Source organism: Magnolia sinica, chromosome 5 (assembly GCF_029962835.1).
Source record: "Magnolia sinica isolate HGM2019 chromosome 5, MsV1, whole genome shotgun sequence".
In the NCBI taxonomy this organism is placed as follows: domain Eukaryota; kingdom Viridiplantae; phylum Streptophyta; class Magnoliopsida; order Magnoliales; family Magnoliaceae; genus Magnolia; species Magnolia sinica.
This window is the reverse complement of record NC_080577.1, coordinates 96,669,280-96,687,417: the sequence shown is the minus strand read 5'-3', so window position 1 is coordinate 96,687,417 and position 18,138 is coordinate 96,669,280. Positions and strand designations below refer to the sequence as shown.

Sequence of the window (18,138 nt, the reverse complement as noted above, 5' to 3'; positions counted from 1 at the left end):
ATAAAAAAATACCATACAAACAATAAAAATAAAAACAGAAACAGAACGAAATAATAATAATCTGGATATATATATATATATATATATAGATCTAAAACGGAAAAAATAAATCAGCGATTCCTGAAATCCTCAACCTTGCAAAATTTAATAAAAAAATAGGAATAATCAGAATACAATGGAATTATAAAAAATCAACAAACCCTATTCTAAAAAAAATCCAAAAAATAAATATAAAAAATCAAACAAAGATAGAGAAACAGATTGTTAGAGAAGATAGCATGTGAGGAGAAAATCTCATGGATTCACCCCGTAAGGCAACTCCTGATCATGCATATCCTAATGTCTATAGATAACAATCGTGCATATCCCGGTGTCTATAGATAAGCTTAGTCCAATTGTACACACTATGATTAGCCTAACAATATTCAATTACTATGTATATTTCTTGTAACAGCCCTCAAAATTAATTATAAATAGAGACCGTGCACCTCCTTAAGGTGCATCGAATTACATCCCAATTCATCTCAGATCTCCTGACCTTTCTTCCGTTCATCGCGGCGATTCGACGAGCACGACACATTCACGGGATCTTCGAACACGTATCCTCCCACGACCGGTGCCGGATCGTGGATCGGACGAAGGGGAGCTAGGGTTTGGAGAAGCCGCAGCTGACGAGGACGAGTGGTAATGCGCAGTGGAAGACAGATTCCCCATACTCGCGCACTTCTTTATAGAACCGTCCCTCAGGCAACCATTCGTCACTGCATTCAAGGCAGATTTGGCAGATCTAAGTCACTGCAGGTCTGAGTCCTTTTGAAGTCGTTACTGGTTATAAGCCTAGAAAGCCTATTGATCTTGTCTCTATGTCACTATCCCATAGGCCATTAGAGTCTGCAGAGTTCTTTGCGCGTCACATTCATTCATTGCATCAAAAAATCAGACGAAAGATCACTACTAGTAATGAACATTACAAATTTTCTGCAAACCAACATAAACGTTTCAAGGAATTCAATGTAGGGGACTCTATGATGGTTCGCATTAGGCCCGAGCGGTATTCTCAAGAGGCCGTTCGTAAATTATACCCTTCAAAATTATAAAACAAAACGGTCTCAATGCATATGTGGTAGATCTTCCACCTTTCATGGAAATTTGTTCCACATTCAATGTGGAGGATCTAATTGCTTTTCAGATACTGTCTGGCCCTTCGCCCACCCATCCTGACTCCTCATATCTGTCCCTTGATCCATGGCCTCTTCCCGACCTTTCTTCTCAAGCTCTCCCTCCTATACCTAACCTTCCCACACCCAGAGAGGAAATAGAGGATATTCTGAACCATCAGATAGTATCAACGTCGGACGGCAAGTTTCAGAAGTACCTGGTTAAATGGAAGTCACGCCTAGCTTCAGACAATACGTGGCTCACTGAGGAGGATCTTCAGAGACTTGATCCTGACATCTTGCAACGGTTCAGGAGTTTTATTTCGTCAGTGGTGAAATAATAGCAACCGAGAAAAGTTGATGGGGACATCACACGCACACGCACGCCCCCCTACACACGTACCAAGGAGGAGGGCCCCACCATCAATTTGTATCGATGACGACGTCCAGGGAAGGCCTCCTAATTAGAGGACTGCGTTTTGGTTCGTTGGAGTGGACCCGATAGCCATGTAAAACCCACCATGGGTTCTCATGATCGTAGCCCACTAGTTTAATTAATCTTGTATTTTAGGTTTTTCTTATTATTGTCATTAAGAGTATCATGGACGGTTTAGATTATTTTGATTAGTTGTTATTTTTTATTAATTCATCGCCAAGTAATAGATTGCGCACATGGCGCGAGTTTTAGAGTATAGGGTTTTATTATAAATAGGCACCCCTAGTAGTCTTTTTTATTATTGAATATTAATAAAAATTCCTACATTTTTCTACTCCTCTAAGCTTCTGAGTTATGGAAATCCAATTGGGTGTGAAACTCTCCCTTCCTGGAAGGGCTGATTACCGTGGTGCAAAGCCACATCTATTTCGATTCACTCCCATCTTCTACCATCCATACTTCCCATCTCCTACAATCATCTACGCTTCAAATCTATCCTTTATTACAGCAATTTTCATCTCTACAGCAGAATTCCAGAATCTAACCCTGCAAGAGGACTAAAACTTCGGCGGAGCACCACGCACATACCGCACATCGGATCGGCCCGAAAATCGGGGGTTTTGGAGCCCACCCATGGCCGACCAGACTCAAGGAGTTGGTTTCCGGATTCGAGGCCCCCTCGCACGTGCGGCCAGGCCCCTACGCACGTGCATCAGGTCTGGCCCACTGTCCGCGTGCATGGACTGTCAGGTTCAGATTTCCCACCACTTTCATCCCTCTCATACTTACTTTCCATAACCTTAACCCTAGATTGCATTATTTTCAATTTGTTTGCTCATTTTTCCAATCTCAAGGTGCTCTGAACTGAAACCTGTGAATCCCTTGGATTAGGGACAGATTGTTGTGCATGTGTGGATGAATTTACTTCCCTTCGAGTGTTGTTTAGTTCATAATTGTTATTGATCCAGCCCTAACATGTGTAGGTCTGGACCCGCATAGATTCCCCTTGATTGAAAGTTTGAACTTTTGTGTGGGATATGGAATTTGTGTAATTGTTTCTAAACTAACGTGATCTTAAGCCTGAAAATCTTGCACATCATATTTGAATTTCATGTCCTGCATCAAATTGTCTCAATGTTACACTATGGTACCATGTGTTTGTATCAGAAAGTATCAATGATACAAACTAACACATGATAATTTTTTATACAGGCGACATGGAAACTGTAGTTTGTGATAGAGATTCCCGATTATCCTAATTGATTTCCATTCCATTCCATGTACATTATCCTGATTGATTTCCCTTCCATGTATATCCATTGATTTCCACTAATTTCTCCAATTCCTCTAGAGTTATCAATATGTTCCTCATGTGATATGACACAATCCAATATTTTCAATCTTAGTGAGAACCTATATTGATGAGGCCCTCTCTTGTAGCCCATGCCATCATGTACCCGAGAATACACAATGATTGCCTTGTGGTGTGGTAATGCTTTTTTTTGTTAATGGAAACACCAAATTAACAGTTGTTTCAAACAATAGAATGCAAATAAAACAGCAAAGAAACAGTGGGTTGAGCAGATAAATTATCTTCAACAAGCACCTACGAGCACGCGTGCAACAAACATTCACATGCATGGACAAGAAACTGTAATCATAAGGTATTCCCAACAAGTTGGAAAAAGCTCAAGCAAGGTTCACGTTCTTTTTACATTTAAGCATCCTGTCATTTTCCTCTATTGTAGTGATTACCTTTAGCATCTGCCTTGGATGGAAAAGGGTGTGTAATCAACCTTCCCAATGTTACCTAAGACCATGTCAGCAACCATTTCTGCAGTCCCCAACGCCTATGAAAATGGGAGAAAATGTCAGCATAACAACATAGATGGACTCGGTTCATCTGCTTAAAACTAGTAATATAGAACTGCTGCTAGAAGCTGAAAACCAAAGAGGAGAGTAATTAGTGTTTTCTTTTTCTTTTCTTTTTTTTGGGTACAACTAATAGCAGGACCTGAACTTGTAGCATAAGCACTAAAGCATTAGGAAACCCATGCGATGCCCATTGGTGCACACAGAAAGAGGGACTCCATATAAAATGGTGGTTAACAGCAAACCTAGTCTCCAGGATACAAGAAGCCCAACCCCTCACTCAAGAATGGTGTCCTTCAACTTACAAAATCAATAATGGAACCCACCAACAAAAGCTTACATATATGGAACAGCAAGTTCTGCAAAGCATTACAAAATTGCAGAGTCACAATAAATGAAAGCTTAATTTGACAAAATGAGAGATTTTGAAGAAGTATAAGCTTAAAACCTCTAGGTTGAAGTGGATTCAGAATGGTCATGGCTTGGTATTTAGTCATTGAACAAGCACACACCCTTTCTGGTGCCTCTTTCGGAATTCTTGTTGATCAAAAGTTTGCACCGCTCCTTTTCAAATTTATATTGTCTCCAACAATTAACACACGGAGAGATGTTTCTGTGTCCACGTGCATGATCCAACAACTCAAATTGCACCAATGACCCAACCCTTATGATTGCACCTAATCTACCCAAAATGGCATGGTTTGGAGGTATAATCATTCCAGGACATCCAACCAACTTTCAGCACAAACTTGGAAAAAGTTTACGGCTACTAAACTCCTCAGGAGGATGCACTGTGCCTCAAGGGCCTTTGCCCGCACCACCCATCATAGGTGCGAGTGCAGATGGTGCTTTGCGCATTCCTTACAGAGACTCGAAACCAGGTAACGGAAGTTTTAAAGCCTTCCTCCAAGCCACCAAAGCATTTGTTATTGCAATGTATTTCAGTGTGAGGGTACACTACACATATACTCTGTTGTCCTATGGTGCACCAATCCTTAGAAGTAATGGTATATCTTTTAGATTTCATTTGCAATTATTTTGAGCTTATCAATTGTAGCAAATGGTCTATAAATAAGAGCTAGTAGTGGGAGAGAAATAAGAAGAAAATATTCTCCTCTTTTCTTCCTATCCATGTCTATAACAATGTAGTCTCTTGACTTTAACATGCTATCAAAGCCACAATACCTTTCATTGTTCCAATTCTATTGGCTTTCCTTCCCCCTTTTTCCTTTCTTACAATGTTGTCATAAGTTTTAAAGGGTCTGCCTCACTAGAAGATCTAATAGTCTCTTTAGATATATTCAGAAACAAAAAGAGGCCATTGTGTGTAAGACCCGAGGCCCCGAAATCTGGTTTGTACACTGGATAGCTGTTGACTGTAGGTCCATTGGCCTCGAGAATGTTTTAACTTGATCATAATGTTGTTCTGTTATCGAGCCGCAAGCTGTATTTCAACCCGATGTCCAAATTTTAAGATACGAACTTAAAATTAAACAATCTGAGAAATGACACTAATGTCCTTATTTTATTTGGCGGAGCCCCACCATTGAGTTTTCAAAATCTGTTAGGTCCGAGAGCCTAACCGTTGTGACCATAGTCAATTTACGGAGTTAATGGCGAAAACGACATGTTAATAGGACACCCAGATTGTAAGTTATGAATAGATATGCACATGTATATTTTGATAAAATAACTCAAATGACCTTAATTTTTTTTAAAATCCTTGGAATGCTTTCTTTCAAATCACTTAAATAACATTTTTTTTTATTGCTACCATAAGCTTAAACTTCTCAAAATCATCACAAAACATCCCATAACCCTCCTTTTTAGACAAAAGCTAATTTAAAACCATTTTCAAGTCCATAAATATGAAAACCCTCTTGTAACAATGCCATTTCTAGCACTCTCTTTCTTGTTGAGTGTGAAATTGAGAAGAAGAAGAAGAAAAAGAAAAAGAAGAAATAGAAGCTGAGGTTGAGAGCCAATCCTCTGATAATTACAGGTGAGTGCATAGATTAGGAGCATGCATATGTGTACATTGGGGTTTCCTTGAAAACCCTATTGCTGAATTTTCTAATTTCGGGATAGGTTATTGCTGGATTTTCTGTTTTAGGGTTAGGTTATTGCTGGATTTTCTGTTTTAGGGTAGGTTATTGCTGGATTTTCATTTAGGGTTAGGTGATTGCTGGATTTTCTATTTTAAGGTTAGGTTATTGCTGGATTTTCTGTTTTAGGGTTAGGTTATCGCTGGATTTTCATTTCGGGTTAGGTGATTGTTGGATTTTTTGTTTTAGGGTTAGGTTATTGCTGGATTTTCTGCTTTAGGGTTAGGTTATTGCTGGATTTTCTGATTTAATTAGTGAGATTATTAATGGAAGGTTGGATAATAGAGATGATTTAGTTTTGTTTAAATTCATACGTATTGCCATCGGTTTCTCTCTGTCCCTTACAAAGTCCACCCGCTACCTGTTTGACAAAATGTTTAAAAGAATTATCCTTCCTCCTTTTGATGTAATTAATTCTTGAGAAAAAGCATGCTTGTGGCATGAAGTCTTATAGCGAAATGAATCCCGGATTGGAGTTAGATTGGCTAAGTCATGTGCATATCATATGCATGGTATGGTGAACCGTCTAGCCGTCTAGATACAGGATGCATCACATGAGACCCCTATGAGACACTTAAAATTCATAAGGAGATCACATGAGTAAGGTCATCCTTTGCTTGTCTTAAAAAATATATATATATTGTGATTGTGTATGGACTCATGCATATGGTGATTGTAAATGCGATGAAACATACTTTGTTATGACTTGAGTTGGACACCACACCGAAAATGTGAAATTCAACAGGACATGATTAGAGGGTCCGTGGGTGAAAGTCCCTAAACCTCGATTGGTACTATTGGGAGCAACCAATGCCTACACCGGGTGGAAGAACAGAGCGCTGGAATGCCGAAATACCAAAGTAGGCAGCGACTCCCACCGACGCGTGTTGATTGGTTGAGAGGTTTGACCTGACCTGCTTATGGGCAAACAAAGATAGGTTGTGTATGACGAACTCGTAAATTGTCCGCTATCATTTTGCCAGGTGACTTATGACTTCTCGCTGTTAGGCAAATAGTGAGGTTCAGCACAAGTGGGTTATACTAGTTCGGCCCATGAACTATGTAGTCCCACCTCTGTAGTTGACCACGGTGGAAAAGTCTATACAAGTGGGTAACAATAATATGCGAGTCCCACCTCTGTTATAGACTTTGGTGATCCAATTGGGAAATATGGAAAGTTGTGGAAACGTTGAAAGAGTACGTATGTTACAAGTGGGTAGAAGTCCCACCTCTGTATATAAAAATGATTTGGAACATAAAAAGTGGCACAATGCATTGTATTTTTAGTTTATTGTTATCAATTCAGAAAGCCTGTGCATTCCTATGCATTATATGAGCATGACATGAAACATGCATTTTCACTGCACACGCACTCACTGGGCTTAGTAGCTCAAGCTTTCCTTTCTATTTTTTTTTACAGGTGAGAGAGGGAGCTGTAGGAGTAAATGCTACAGACTCCAGTTGTCCTTTTTGTTTTATACATATCAGTGTATATATTTTTTTTGTAAGACCCTGAATATGTACATCAGGTATAGTAAATATGACATGGTTTATGTTTTGGTTTTGCCTTGATGTGCTCAGTTGTACACAGTAATATATGTTGAATATGATGAAATTTTGAGAAATGATAAGTGTTTAATATCTTTACTTTTAGAAATCCTCCTTGTGGAGCCACGCTTATAGGACTTACTATGTGATAGTTGGAAGTCCCAAAATCGGAGTTCTACGGAGGCTGTCAACCAAAATTTGGTGTATAGTAATCATGGATTACCAACACTAGATTTAGGGTCGTGACATTGTGTGTCGGTAACCACCAGAAACATTGTCGATCGTCATCCAACCACCGGAAGTGCTGCTAGAACGGCATCTAGCAACAAGAAATGCTGTCGGAATGTCCTCAAACCACCAAAAGTGTTGTCGCATAATGCAACATCCACTGGAAGAGTGATCAATTCTTTGGTAGCCACCAAAAATGCCCGTGACTCACATCCTAGCCACTGGAAGTGCCTATGATTCACATCACTGCCACCAGTAATCAGATGTGCAATCAGCCCCTCCTGCAGTCTCCTAAATAATCGGCAAGCCTGGCATGTATGTTTATTCATGCTCTGGCAGTCTTAGCTTGAGGGGAGTGTTGGAGTACAGTCTTCGGTGTACGTGTGTTGTAGTGCATTTGAGTGTGAGAGTATACATGTTTAATTGTCCTATGGAGCACCAATCCTTGGAGATAATAGTATCTTTTAGATTTCGGCTGCATTTATTTTAAGCTTATCAGTTCTAACAATAAATCAGAGCTAGTAGAGGGAGAGAGATATGAAGAAAATATTCTCCTCTTTTCTCTTTTCTTCCTCTCCACATCTTTGACAACGTAGTCTCTTGAGTTTAGCTGTTATTTTGTGAAAAAGCAACACCAGCCAATGTATTTAACCTATTCTCAAAAAGCAAAAGATACATTTTTTTGTATTTGAAAAACAAATCCAATCTTTTGACGAAACAACCTAAAAAATAGTTTTATTTTGAAAAACATTAACAGCTTGTGATTGCTAGTGAGAATCTGAATCATTCAAGGGGAAGGCATTCTTCCACTCCTTTAAATGGATTGCGAACTTGTATGTGAGCAGAGGCCAACAGTCACAACTAATTATAGTAATACTAGGACTACATATTAACTATACAACTGAGCCATAGGAAATTAACCAGTAACATAGGCCCCTAGATTAGAGTATTAGGAAACCTGTGCAATGCACAAGTGCCCAGAAAAAGAGGTATTACACATGTGCTTGCTAGTGAGGATTCTGAATCATTCATTTAGGTGGGCCCCACCATGTAAGCCATGATCCAAAAGATGAAGTTGATTCACTCTTCATGCATTCCATCTAATGAGCAAACCAAACTGATTCTTAGAACACTACATACACATGATAAGGCCCGCCCAATAACTCGAAGATCATTTATAGGGATGGTTTGGTGGGCCCCACCGTAGGGCCTAGCATATGCTGATTTTGGGCTGTTTATTTATAGATGTGAGGCCTAAATATCAAGAGATACAATTACTATTTTTAGAAGATATGGGGAGATGTGATTAATGACATGGGGGCTAATTTAAAGACATGATTGAAGATTTTTAGGAATATTTCCTAGATTTGCTTTTACTATCATTAGGCTTTTACCATCTCAGGTAGATTAAATTGATTTGAAATCAACTATGAGTGATTTGAAATCAATCCTTTAGATGGGGGAATTCTTATTAAAGATTCATCTAGGATGGGGGTTGGGAGTGGTTATAGGAGGATTTTCTAAGTGTGATTTTTTTTTTTTTTATAAAAAAAAAGCGTACTGTAAGAAGAAGTTTGATATCAACAAAGTTATTTCTCCCTTGCTACTCCATTATTCTTATAAGTGTACTCTTGTCCATTTATTTGTGATTCGGGTGTCGAGATCTCATTGACTCGATAATTAGGTTGCACCATCTACTCCATGACGGAGAGAAAGGTGGGAATCTTGGTTGAAGCCAAAAAAAAAAAAAAAAAAAACACACATGGCTTACTATTGACGGACGCGTGTCATTCTTAATAACCAACTTTAGAAAATCCTCCGTTCAGCTTTAGTATAGTTTTTGTTTTCAAGCTTAGTATATGTGAGCTCCTCCAATAAGCAGAACAACAACAACAACAAAAACATTGCAGACATTTCATGACAGTCGATTTGGAAGTTTACCAGGCAAAGCCCCTCTCCTTCATGTCCAGCTGCAAGAAACACGTTTGGCAAACCAGGAACAGGGCCAATTATTGGCTTCCCATCTGGCACTGAAATTAGTGGAAGGTTATCTTCTCATCATTTCATATTGGCATTTTCTTTAAGTCATAATCAAACTACATAATATCATGATGAACAAAACCCTTTCTATCTAAAACACATGCTATGCAACACTTCAGACAATAATTCAACACTTACTGTAAGGGCGCAGTCCTATTCTTGTTTTCCTGTTCATGGTGAAATCCATGAGCTGGAGTTCTCTTAGAGCAGGGAAGAAGATCCCTGCACGCTCCCATATACGATTTAAGATTGATTCTTCTACTTCTGTATTGAACCCACTGAATTCACGGCTACTTCCTGAAAAGATTATATCGGAAGAAGTGAATGCATGTAATATAGTTCATAAGCATAGCATTTAGAATATAAAATCAGGTACAAAATATCACATGTCAAGATGGACTTCACATGTTATATTTTGTGAAATCCATCTTAAGGATACAGGTATCGTATAGAAGGCAGTAAGCATACACCAATTTTCAGGACCTACAACCTTTAAACTCAAAACAAATTATCACTTAAGGTTCCAAATTCAGAGCTTGTTGTAACCCCCCAAATCAATGTTCAAAATTTTTTTATCAACTCAGAATTTCTGCGAGTGGACTCATTTTGACTGAGATCCAAACATTGGTTCAGCAACAAAAGGGCTGGGTCAATGATCAACTCAGCCATTTTTTGTAATACCAGCAAATATTTCATTGAATCCGGCCAGTTTATCTAAAAATTTGAAACACTAATTTCCATGTCGGCTTTGAATTTTTGAATAACCTAAACTAGACAACAACACAAGCTTTTTCAACTCCTCAAAACTCCAGAGAATGCAAAAGAGACCAACCTTCAGAGCTTTTATACTCCAGAAGACATGTCATGATGAGTACAAGCACTTAGAACTTGGTTTGGTGGTGCCTTAGTCATGACCAAAAGCAATGACTCATTAAGTTGGGGTTCGGTGGTGGCCTTAGTCATGACCAAAAGCAATGACTCATTAAGTTGGATATGACTGGACTGAGCCACGTCGAGTTCTTTTTTCTTTTTTTTTTTTGGAAAGATAGAAAATCTGAAATAGGGAGAAAAAAACAAAAGGGGAGAATTTTTTTCATTTACAAAAAAAAAAAAAAAACATTATCCACAATCTTATGTACTAATAAATTCAATAAATTTTCTGCAATCTAACTTGATTCGAGGATCGAAGGAACTCTCGGGTCAAGCTATGAAGGGAGCTCTCCCCTCGAGACTTCTCGAGCTCAGGTTCTTTGTTCATACCACCCAACCGTGACTGTGCTGAGCAGCTGACCGAGACTCATATCGTGCAGGGAACCGAGTGAGCAAGAGTGATCTTCACCCTACTGTGACTCGTATCATGTGGCTCCACTCCAACCAAGTCCTGTTGGGGACTTTTCGTTCTGGTCATAGGGAGTGATCTCCATCCAGTCAGTAACAACTGACTTGCATGTAAACCTTTACAGATTTATATTGCTCAACCAATATGAATAAATAAAGACCAGCATGTCAGGTTGGCACGAGTCACCCATTGAACTTGCAAGTCATATCCATGACAGCCAAAACCGAGTCTTACACCTTGTATGAAATTGTATGATCATGAATCTAATAAGCTTTGTTAATATTCAAGAAAATCAAACTAAGAAGCATTGCATCCTGAAAGATACACAGAAGGAGCTAGATTATTACCAAGAACAAAGTTTCCCATCATGTCAGTTGTGGCTGTCATTGAAATAGATAACAACTTCTGTTCATGGTCAATCACTCCTGAAGTGGAAGTGGCAACTGGCACAACATTTTGATGATCGACATACCCAACCTCCATCAAACCATGGTTCACCTGAATTTGGTGGAAGTTCTCTAACACAAGCAGGTGGCCCTGTGATCGAAAGAAAGGGCAAGGCGTGCCTTCATCAGAAAACAAGAACTCACTACAATTCACACACACGCACGCGCGCGCGCGCACACACACACACACAAAAAGAAACCAAACTATTGACTTTTCTTTGTTAATTGCAAGCCACAGCAGGAAACTTCAAGACCAGTTACCATTAGCTTCTACACTGTACTTCAGAACAGTGGGCATCTGCTGGAAAGAAGATAATTGGTACAACGGTTGAATGCACGGACAGCCTTTGGACCAAAATTTTCTTGTCATAGTGGGTCAACAGATACAAGTGAAAAAGTCCAAAATGTATGATTGACATCATGTGATGTGACATTTTTTTTTCTTTTTTGAAAGGCATGTGATGAGACATTAGCTAATCAGATTTTCTCAATTGCTTTGGTAACACCACAGAAGTTGCATCACCATACTGAAGATACAAGAGTTTTTCTATTAATGCTGATTATGACACAGAAGGGCCGGGTTCTTGCACCTCCCTCCCTCCCTCTCTGCCTTGATTTACTCCTCCAACTAGCAGCCTGAATACCTTGTTGATTGACTTCCAGGAGAGCTGATCCACTAAACCAAGCTACTATGATGAAGGAAGCCTACATATGTAAATGTGCAGGCGGCTATGACCAGTGTTCGAAGTGTCGGTATCGCTACAAGTTTTGCTGGCTGGGGAAATGGCAACAATATCGATATCACCAATATTATCACTGATAACCAGAAATGTGGGGGAACATGGGGAAAAACAGTGGAATTTTCAGTGAAACTTTAGAAGATGCTAAAATGCACATATTTGCATATTTAGGAATTTTTTTTAAAAAAAATTAAATTACAAAAAGAATTCATACATAATAGGTTTCCATTTAATGGGGGCCTAAAAGCATGTGTTGCGGTAAGAAATTAGTCTAATCATCTCGTCCATCCCAACTATTCATCTAACCATTCATTGAACCCAGTGTTCGAAATATTGATAGTATCGGCCGATATTATCGTTATCGCACCCCCGCGAGACGAAACCCTCGCGATAACCCCCGGAAAATACCAAAAAACCCAAAATCCAGATATCGGCCGATATATCGTCGATATCGCACGATATATCGTTGATATCGCCACAACCGACCATTAAAAGTTGTGTATATGTGAAGAATCAGAAAAAAAAAAAAAAAATAAGAGAAATCGGAGAGTACTTGTAGGCTGCAGCGAAGATCGATGATCGGAGGTGGGAATTTTTTCGAGATTCCGGCGAGAAATCAGGCCGGATTTAGGAAACCTCGCCGCGAACGTCGCTCCGGAACGCATGCTTTCGTGAAGGAGAGGGAATGTGAAGGAGAGGGGCGCGAATGGGCGAAAACGGAGCGCGCGGATAGGTTAAAATGAAATGGTGACGCGTACTGAGTTACTCGGTACACTCTCATCGTACTGAGTAAACTCTGTTGGGCCCACTGTGAATTCATGTGGTTTATCCACACCGTCCATACGTTTTTCCATATCATTTTGGGGGTTGAGCCCAAAACTAAAGTATATCAAAAGCTCAAGCAGACCATACCAAAGGAAACAGTGGAAGTATTGCTTTCCATCGTTGAAACATTTCTAAGGCCCCCAGTGATGTTTATTTGTCATCCAAACTGTTCATAAGATCACGCAGACATGGATGAATGGAAAACACAAATATCATCTTGATCTAAAACTTCCGTGGGCCCCGAGAAGTTTTCAACGGTAGACTTCAATTCACACTATTTCAGGTGATGTGGTCCACTTAAAATTTGGATATGATTAAATTTTGGTTTAAAGCCATAAAATTATATGATAAAGCTAATGTACGGAGTTGATACAGTGCATGAATGACGGTGGGACCCACATAACTTGGTGACGCAATGTGCCCCGTCAATGACGGGCGTGGGATTGCGTACTGAGCATAGTACGCTCTTATCTTACTGAGTAAACTCTGTTGGGCCGACCGTGATTGTATGTGGTTTATCCACGCCGTCCATCCGTTTTTACTGATCATTTTAGGTGTTGAGCCCAAAATTAAACCATATCCACAACTCAAGTGGACCACATTACAGGAAACAGTGTTGAATGAGCGTTGACCATTAAAAACGTTTTGGGAGCCATAAAAGCCTTGGATCAACCTGATATTTATTTCTTCCCTTCATCTGGGTCTTTAGGACCCAATCAACAGATGATGTCAAATAAACAGTACAGTGGGCCTTAGGAGGATTTTAATGGTGGATATCCAATCATTATTGTTTTCCTGTGGTGTGGTCCACCTACGATTTACATCCCTATAATTTTTTGTATCAATCCTAAAATGATCCGTAAAAATGGAAGAACGAAATGGATGAAACAAATACATTATGGTGAGGCCAACAGAGCACCAACCAACATTTAATGCTTTGTGCGTTTTAATGCAACCATGCTTATTATTTGGTGTGGTCCACTTGAGCGTTGGATCTGCCTGATTTTTGTGCTCGTGCCTTAAAATAATCTGAGAAAAGGGATTGACGGCTTGGATGTACAGATACATCACGGTGGGCCCGCCCACAGAACTGCCCGTTCGGAGCTAGGGACGGGCAGGGCTAGTACGCAATCCACGTCCGGACGTGGAAGATAATGACAGGTTGCGTAGTTAAACTGGCTACTGAAGTGACGCACCAAGTTCTGTGGGGCACACCATGATGTATGTGTTGCATCTACACCGTCTATACATTTGGCTATATCATTTTAAGGCATGAGACAAAGAATGAGTCAGATCCAAATATCGCTGAGCTAGAGATACAAATAATATCGAGGATATATTAATTTTGATAATATCGGAGATAATTCACACAGTGGGTATGACTAAATACTAGTCTTGAGAAATGGGGCTCCTAACCTAAATTTCATTGCATTGAGAGGGTACAAGAGGATGAGATTGAGTGTTACCTTAGTGTACAGTACAAAGCTCGTGATTGATGTAGTTTCATTGCATTGAGAGGGTACAAGAGGATGAGATTGAGTGTAGCTACTTTAGCGTACATTACAAAGCTCGTGATTGATGTAGTTAGGGATGTATTGTATTGATAGGAATGTATTTTAGTCAGTTTTGAATTGTATATTTGTGAGGGGAAATCCCTTAGCAGCAACAACAAGTTCTTAAGACCATGACTACACAAGTTAAGACATCCGTTGTGGCATTATCAAGTTTTGTGGGAAATGTTTGTTTGCAAATCATTTCTTGAAAAATATATATGATGTATTAAAAAATAAAAAATAAAAATCAAAGATCGCCTGTAAAAAATTAGTAATTTTGAACTGGACAGGAGAACAAGCGTGTCTGCAGGCAAAGTGACTCAAGATCAAAGGTCATCTACATCTTGTGGCAATGTAGGTCTTAGAAAGGCGTTGGAGAGCTTGGGAGATTATGCACAGGTATAGTGGTAATTTAGTCTACACGCAACTGTGTAGAGAGACACAAGAGTCTTGATTGGTCCCACCCCCTGATTGTTGCTCATTGGATGTGATCTTTATCAATCCTGTCAAGCCGAGCCATGAAAGTAAATTCCCCATGATGCGGTTGAGTGGGGGAATATTGGTGCATGACACCCCTAGTGGGGTCCACCACTCTCTTGCTGCCATGGGACATCCCTATCCTTCCCTCGCTATCATGAGGTAGCAAGGAAATCAGAGAGAAGAGGAGAGGGAAAAAGAGAGGAAGAAAAGGAGAGAAATTAAAAAGCAAGGGGCAGTGTCACCCAGTCACACTTGCTCGATCATATCCATCAGTTCACAGAGTGAATAGGCTTGCCTTCCTAGTCGTGGTTGGCTTCAGCAAGCGGCCAGAATTTGACGTTTCAGATTTCATGATTCGGTTCCCATGTAGCTGTGTTGCTCAATCCTAACTGCATGTGTCCCAACCGATCAATTTATGGGACTATGGCATTCCAAATAAATCGAAGTGATTCAAACAAATCTTATGACTTTATGATTAAAGGGTGATTTGCAGATTCCTCCTCCCCACACGTGAAATGCATGTTGAGAATCACAATATTCATCTTCCTGAGACCACCAATGCTAAGGATTTTGTCAGAGAATGACAATATTCCTCTTCTTGAGGCTAACAATATTGAGGATTTTGCTAGCCTTGGACATCCAAGCTAACGCTTGTAGCTTATAGCTCAGTGGGATGGAAGATGTTCAAATTGTAGCAAGCAAAGAGTGTGAATCTTCCCCAACCAAGAGGGATCAAAGGACTAACCTGCTATCTCCCCGTAGAGTTTCCCCACAAGTTTGTTGAAGGAATTAATAATCTCATTAAGATACCAACAGAGGGTTACATTCCACACCAGTCCCCAATACAATCATAGCAATCTACCACCCTTGCATCTCTGGGTATCAAAAGCAGGAAAAAAAAAAAAGAAGAAGAAGAAGATGAAATGATTCCACCAAAGCAGTTCCCTCAAACCATGCCTCACCCCAAAATCTAACTTTGTCGCCCCTATCCACCATGAAGCTGATACTTTATGAAATAGATTATCTGTCCTATGATGAAGATTCTGATTCTTTCAGCATTTAACCACCCAAAGGCATTAATTGTTTTGCAAACATCCAATCCCCTATTCCTTGTGGGAACACCCAGGAATCAATTGCCCTATGACGAACCATACTTCTTATGAATAAAATTTGCCCTATGTGTCTTTGGTTCTCCACCACCATTTAGGGTGCGTTTGGGTAAATATGAAAATAGTAATTAAATCAGCATTTTCTATAATTTTATTTTAAACATGGGGTGTTTGGTCCTTACGAAAAGATTTTGCAAAATTACAAATTCCCTCCAAAAATCAAGAAGGGAATTTCATAAAAGGGTAAATTATCCATTATGACTGCAAAAACTTCCAAAACCCCAACCCACACACACAGACGCACCATCTGACAAGTGATATTTTGGGAGGAAGGGTAGTCTAAGTTGGGCCCATATGATGGACTATCCAAATCAATGATCGGACCTTCTCTATTGTAATCAAAATGGATTGTCCCTTTTTCCGAGCCATTGATCAAATGGCTAGAATCATTTGATCAAAGTGACTTCTAAGAGGTACAGGCAACCAAAGGTGGACCCCTCATGACGGATGGTCTATATCAATGGTTGGGGCTCTAACATAATCAACATGAACCACCCATTTAACTAGCCATTGATTAGATAGAATCATCCAATCAAAGTGATTATTGGATAATCCAATCAATTGAAGGTGAGCCTCACATGATGGATGATCCAAATCAATGATTGTTGGATGATCAAGATCAAAGTGATTGTTGGATGATCCAAATCAATGATTGGACCTTCTATATTATAATCAAGATCAAAGTGATTGTTGGATGATCCAATCAATTGAAGGTGAGCCCCATGTGATGGATGATCCAAATCAAAGATTGGACCACCTATTTTATAATCAAGATGAACCTTCCTTTGTCCTGGCCATTGATTGAATGGTTAAGATCATCCAATCAAAGTAACTTTTAAGAGGAACAAGCAAACAAAGATGGGCCTCATATAACGGACAATCCAAATCAATTAAAAGACCTCTTACGATCAATATGGACCATCCATTTTCCTATCCATTGATCAAATGCCAGGATGATCCAATCTAAGTGACTTTTAAGAGGGATGAGAAATCAAAGATGGGCCCCACACAATGGATGATCAAGATCAATTATCGAACCTTTATTATAATTAAATGAATCATCCATTTTAATAATGTTAATTAGATAGGGTCATCCAATCAAATCAATCTTTTGGGAGGGACAGTCAATCATGTTGTGGAACCGGCCTTGCGGAAGCACCTTAATGTGGATTGAAACAAACAAGAGAAAACAACAAGATCCAAGCAACCACAGAGAGAATACACGGTTTTTTACATGGAAAACCCTTGGGGGAAAAACCATGGCACAAAGTGACATCAATATACTATTCAGAGAAGATTACAAGGATGGAGATAACTTACAACAACAAAAAATCTAGCTCTCTCCCCTTGGAGGCTCTCAAAATCATAACTCTCTTAACCTTAACATAACTAACCCTAAAAGTCACACTTTCAAAAGGAAAATGTCAAAAATACCCCTCTAAGGGTTTACTAACACTTGGACCTTGTTAGCATGTGAAACATGGGTTATATGGGCACATAAAAGTGAATAAACCCAAAGTGATTTTGGTATCACAATTTTAACTGTTTCCACCTCGATAGCAAAATCACTTCCTTGCTTTGCCAATCTTCTTCTAAGCATCACCATCATCAATTCATGCATACTCCATTTTTATTCCTTTCTTGCCAACCCAGAGAAGTCGAACAAAACTTGAACTTCTCTGCATGAATGACCTTCATAAGCATGTCCGTCGGATTGTCACTAGTGTGAATATTGTCAAGAGGAACATCTCCTTTTTCTAGCATTTGTCGGATAAAGTGATGACAAACAAAAATGTGCTTAGTTCAGGAGTGATATACCGAGTTCTTCACCAAATTAATTACACTCTTGTCGTCACAATGCACAGGCACAGCTTCCTGCTAAAGCCCCAACTCATTCATCATCCCTTTCAACCAAATAACTTCCTTTAATGCCTTCGTCAATGCCATGAATTCAGCTTCGATAGTGGAAAGTGCAACTACAGATTGAAGCTTAGACATCTAACTGATAGCTCCACCCACTAGCATAAACGAGTACCCGAAAGTGGACCTTCTATTGTCCACATTCCTTGAATAATCCAAATTAGCATAGCCTACGAGTCTCTCTTCTAAATCATCGAAACACAAGACGTGGTCTGCCGTACCTCGTATATACTTAAGTAACCATTCCACCACTTCCCAATGTTGCTTGTTGGGCTTTGAC

At 39.6% G+C, this 18,138-nt stretch overlaps 1 protein-coding gene across 5 annotated transcripts in view; it reads right to left on the bottom strand.

Annotated features, from left to right (window-relative positions):
* Positions 1–641: 641 nt before the first annotated feature.
* LOC131246360 (uncharacterized) overlaps positions 642–18,138 on the bottom strand; it is a 49,150-nt gene continuing 31,653 nt past the window's right edge. For 2 of the 5 annotated variants that reach the window (XM_058246407.1, XM_058246410.1), the window contains exons 6-9: positions 11,073–11,262; positions 9,525–9,683; positions 9,288–9,376; positions 3,109–3,443 (exon numbers count right to left, since the gene is read on the bottom strand). In XM_058246407.1, coding sequence (XP_058102390.1) covers positions 3,351–3,443; positions 9,288–9,376; positions 9,525–9,683; positions 11,073–11,262 — 531 coding nt within the window. In that variant the 3' untranslated portion in view covers positions 3,109–3,350. Of the gene's footprint in view, positions 762–3,108; positions 3,444–9,287; positions 9,377–9,524; positions 9,684–11,072; positions 11,263–18,138 lie in introns of those variants that run through there. The other 3 variants (XM_058246408.1, XR_009171331.1, XM_058246409.1) reach the window with 3 other exon arrangements.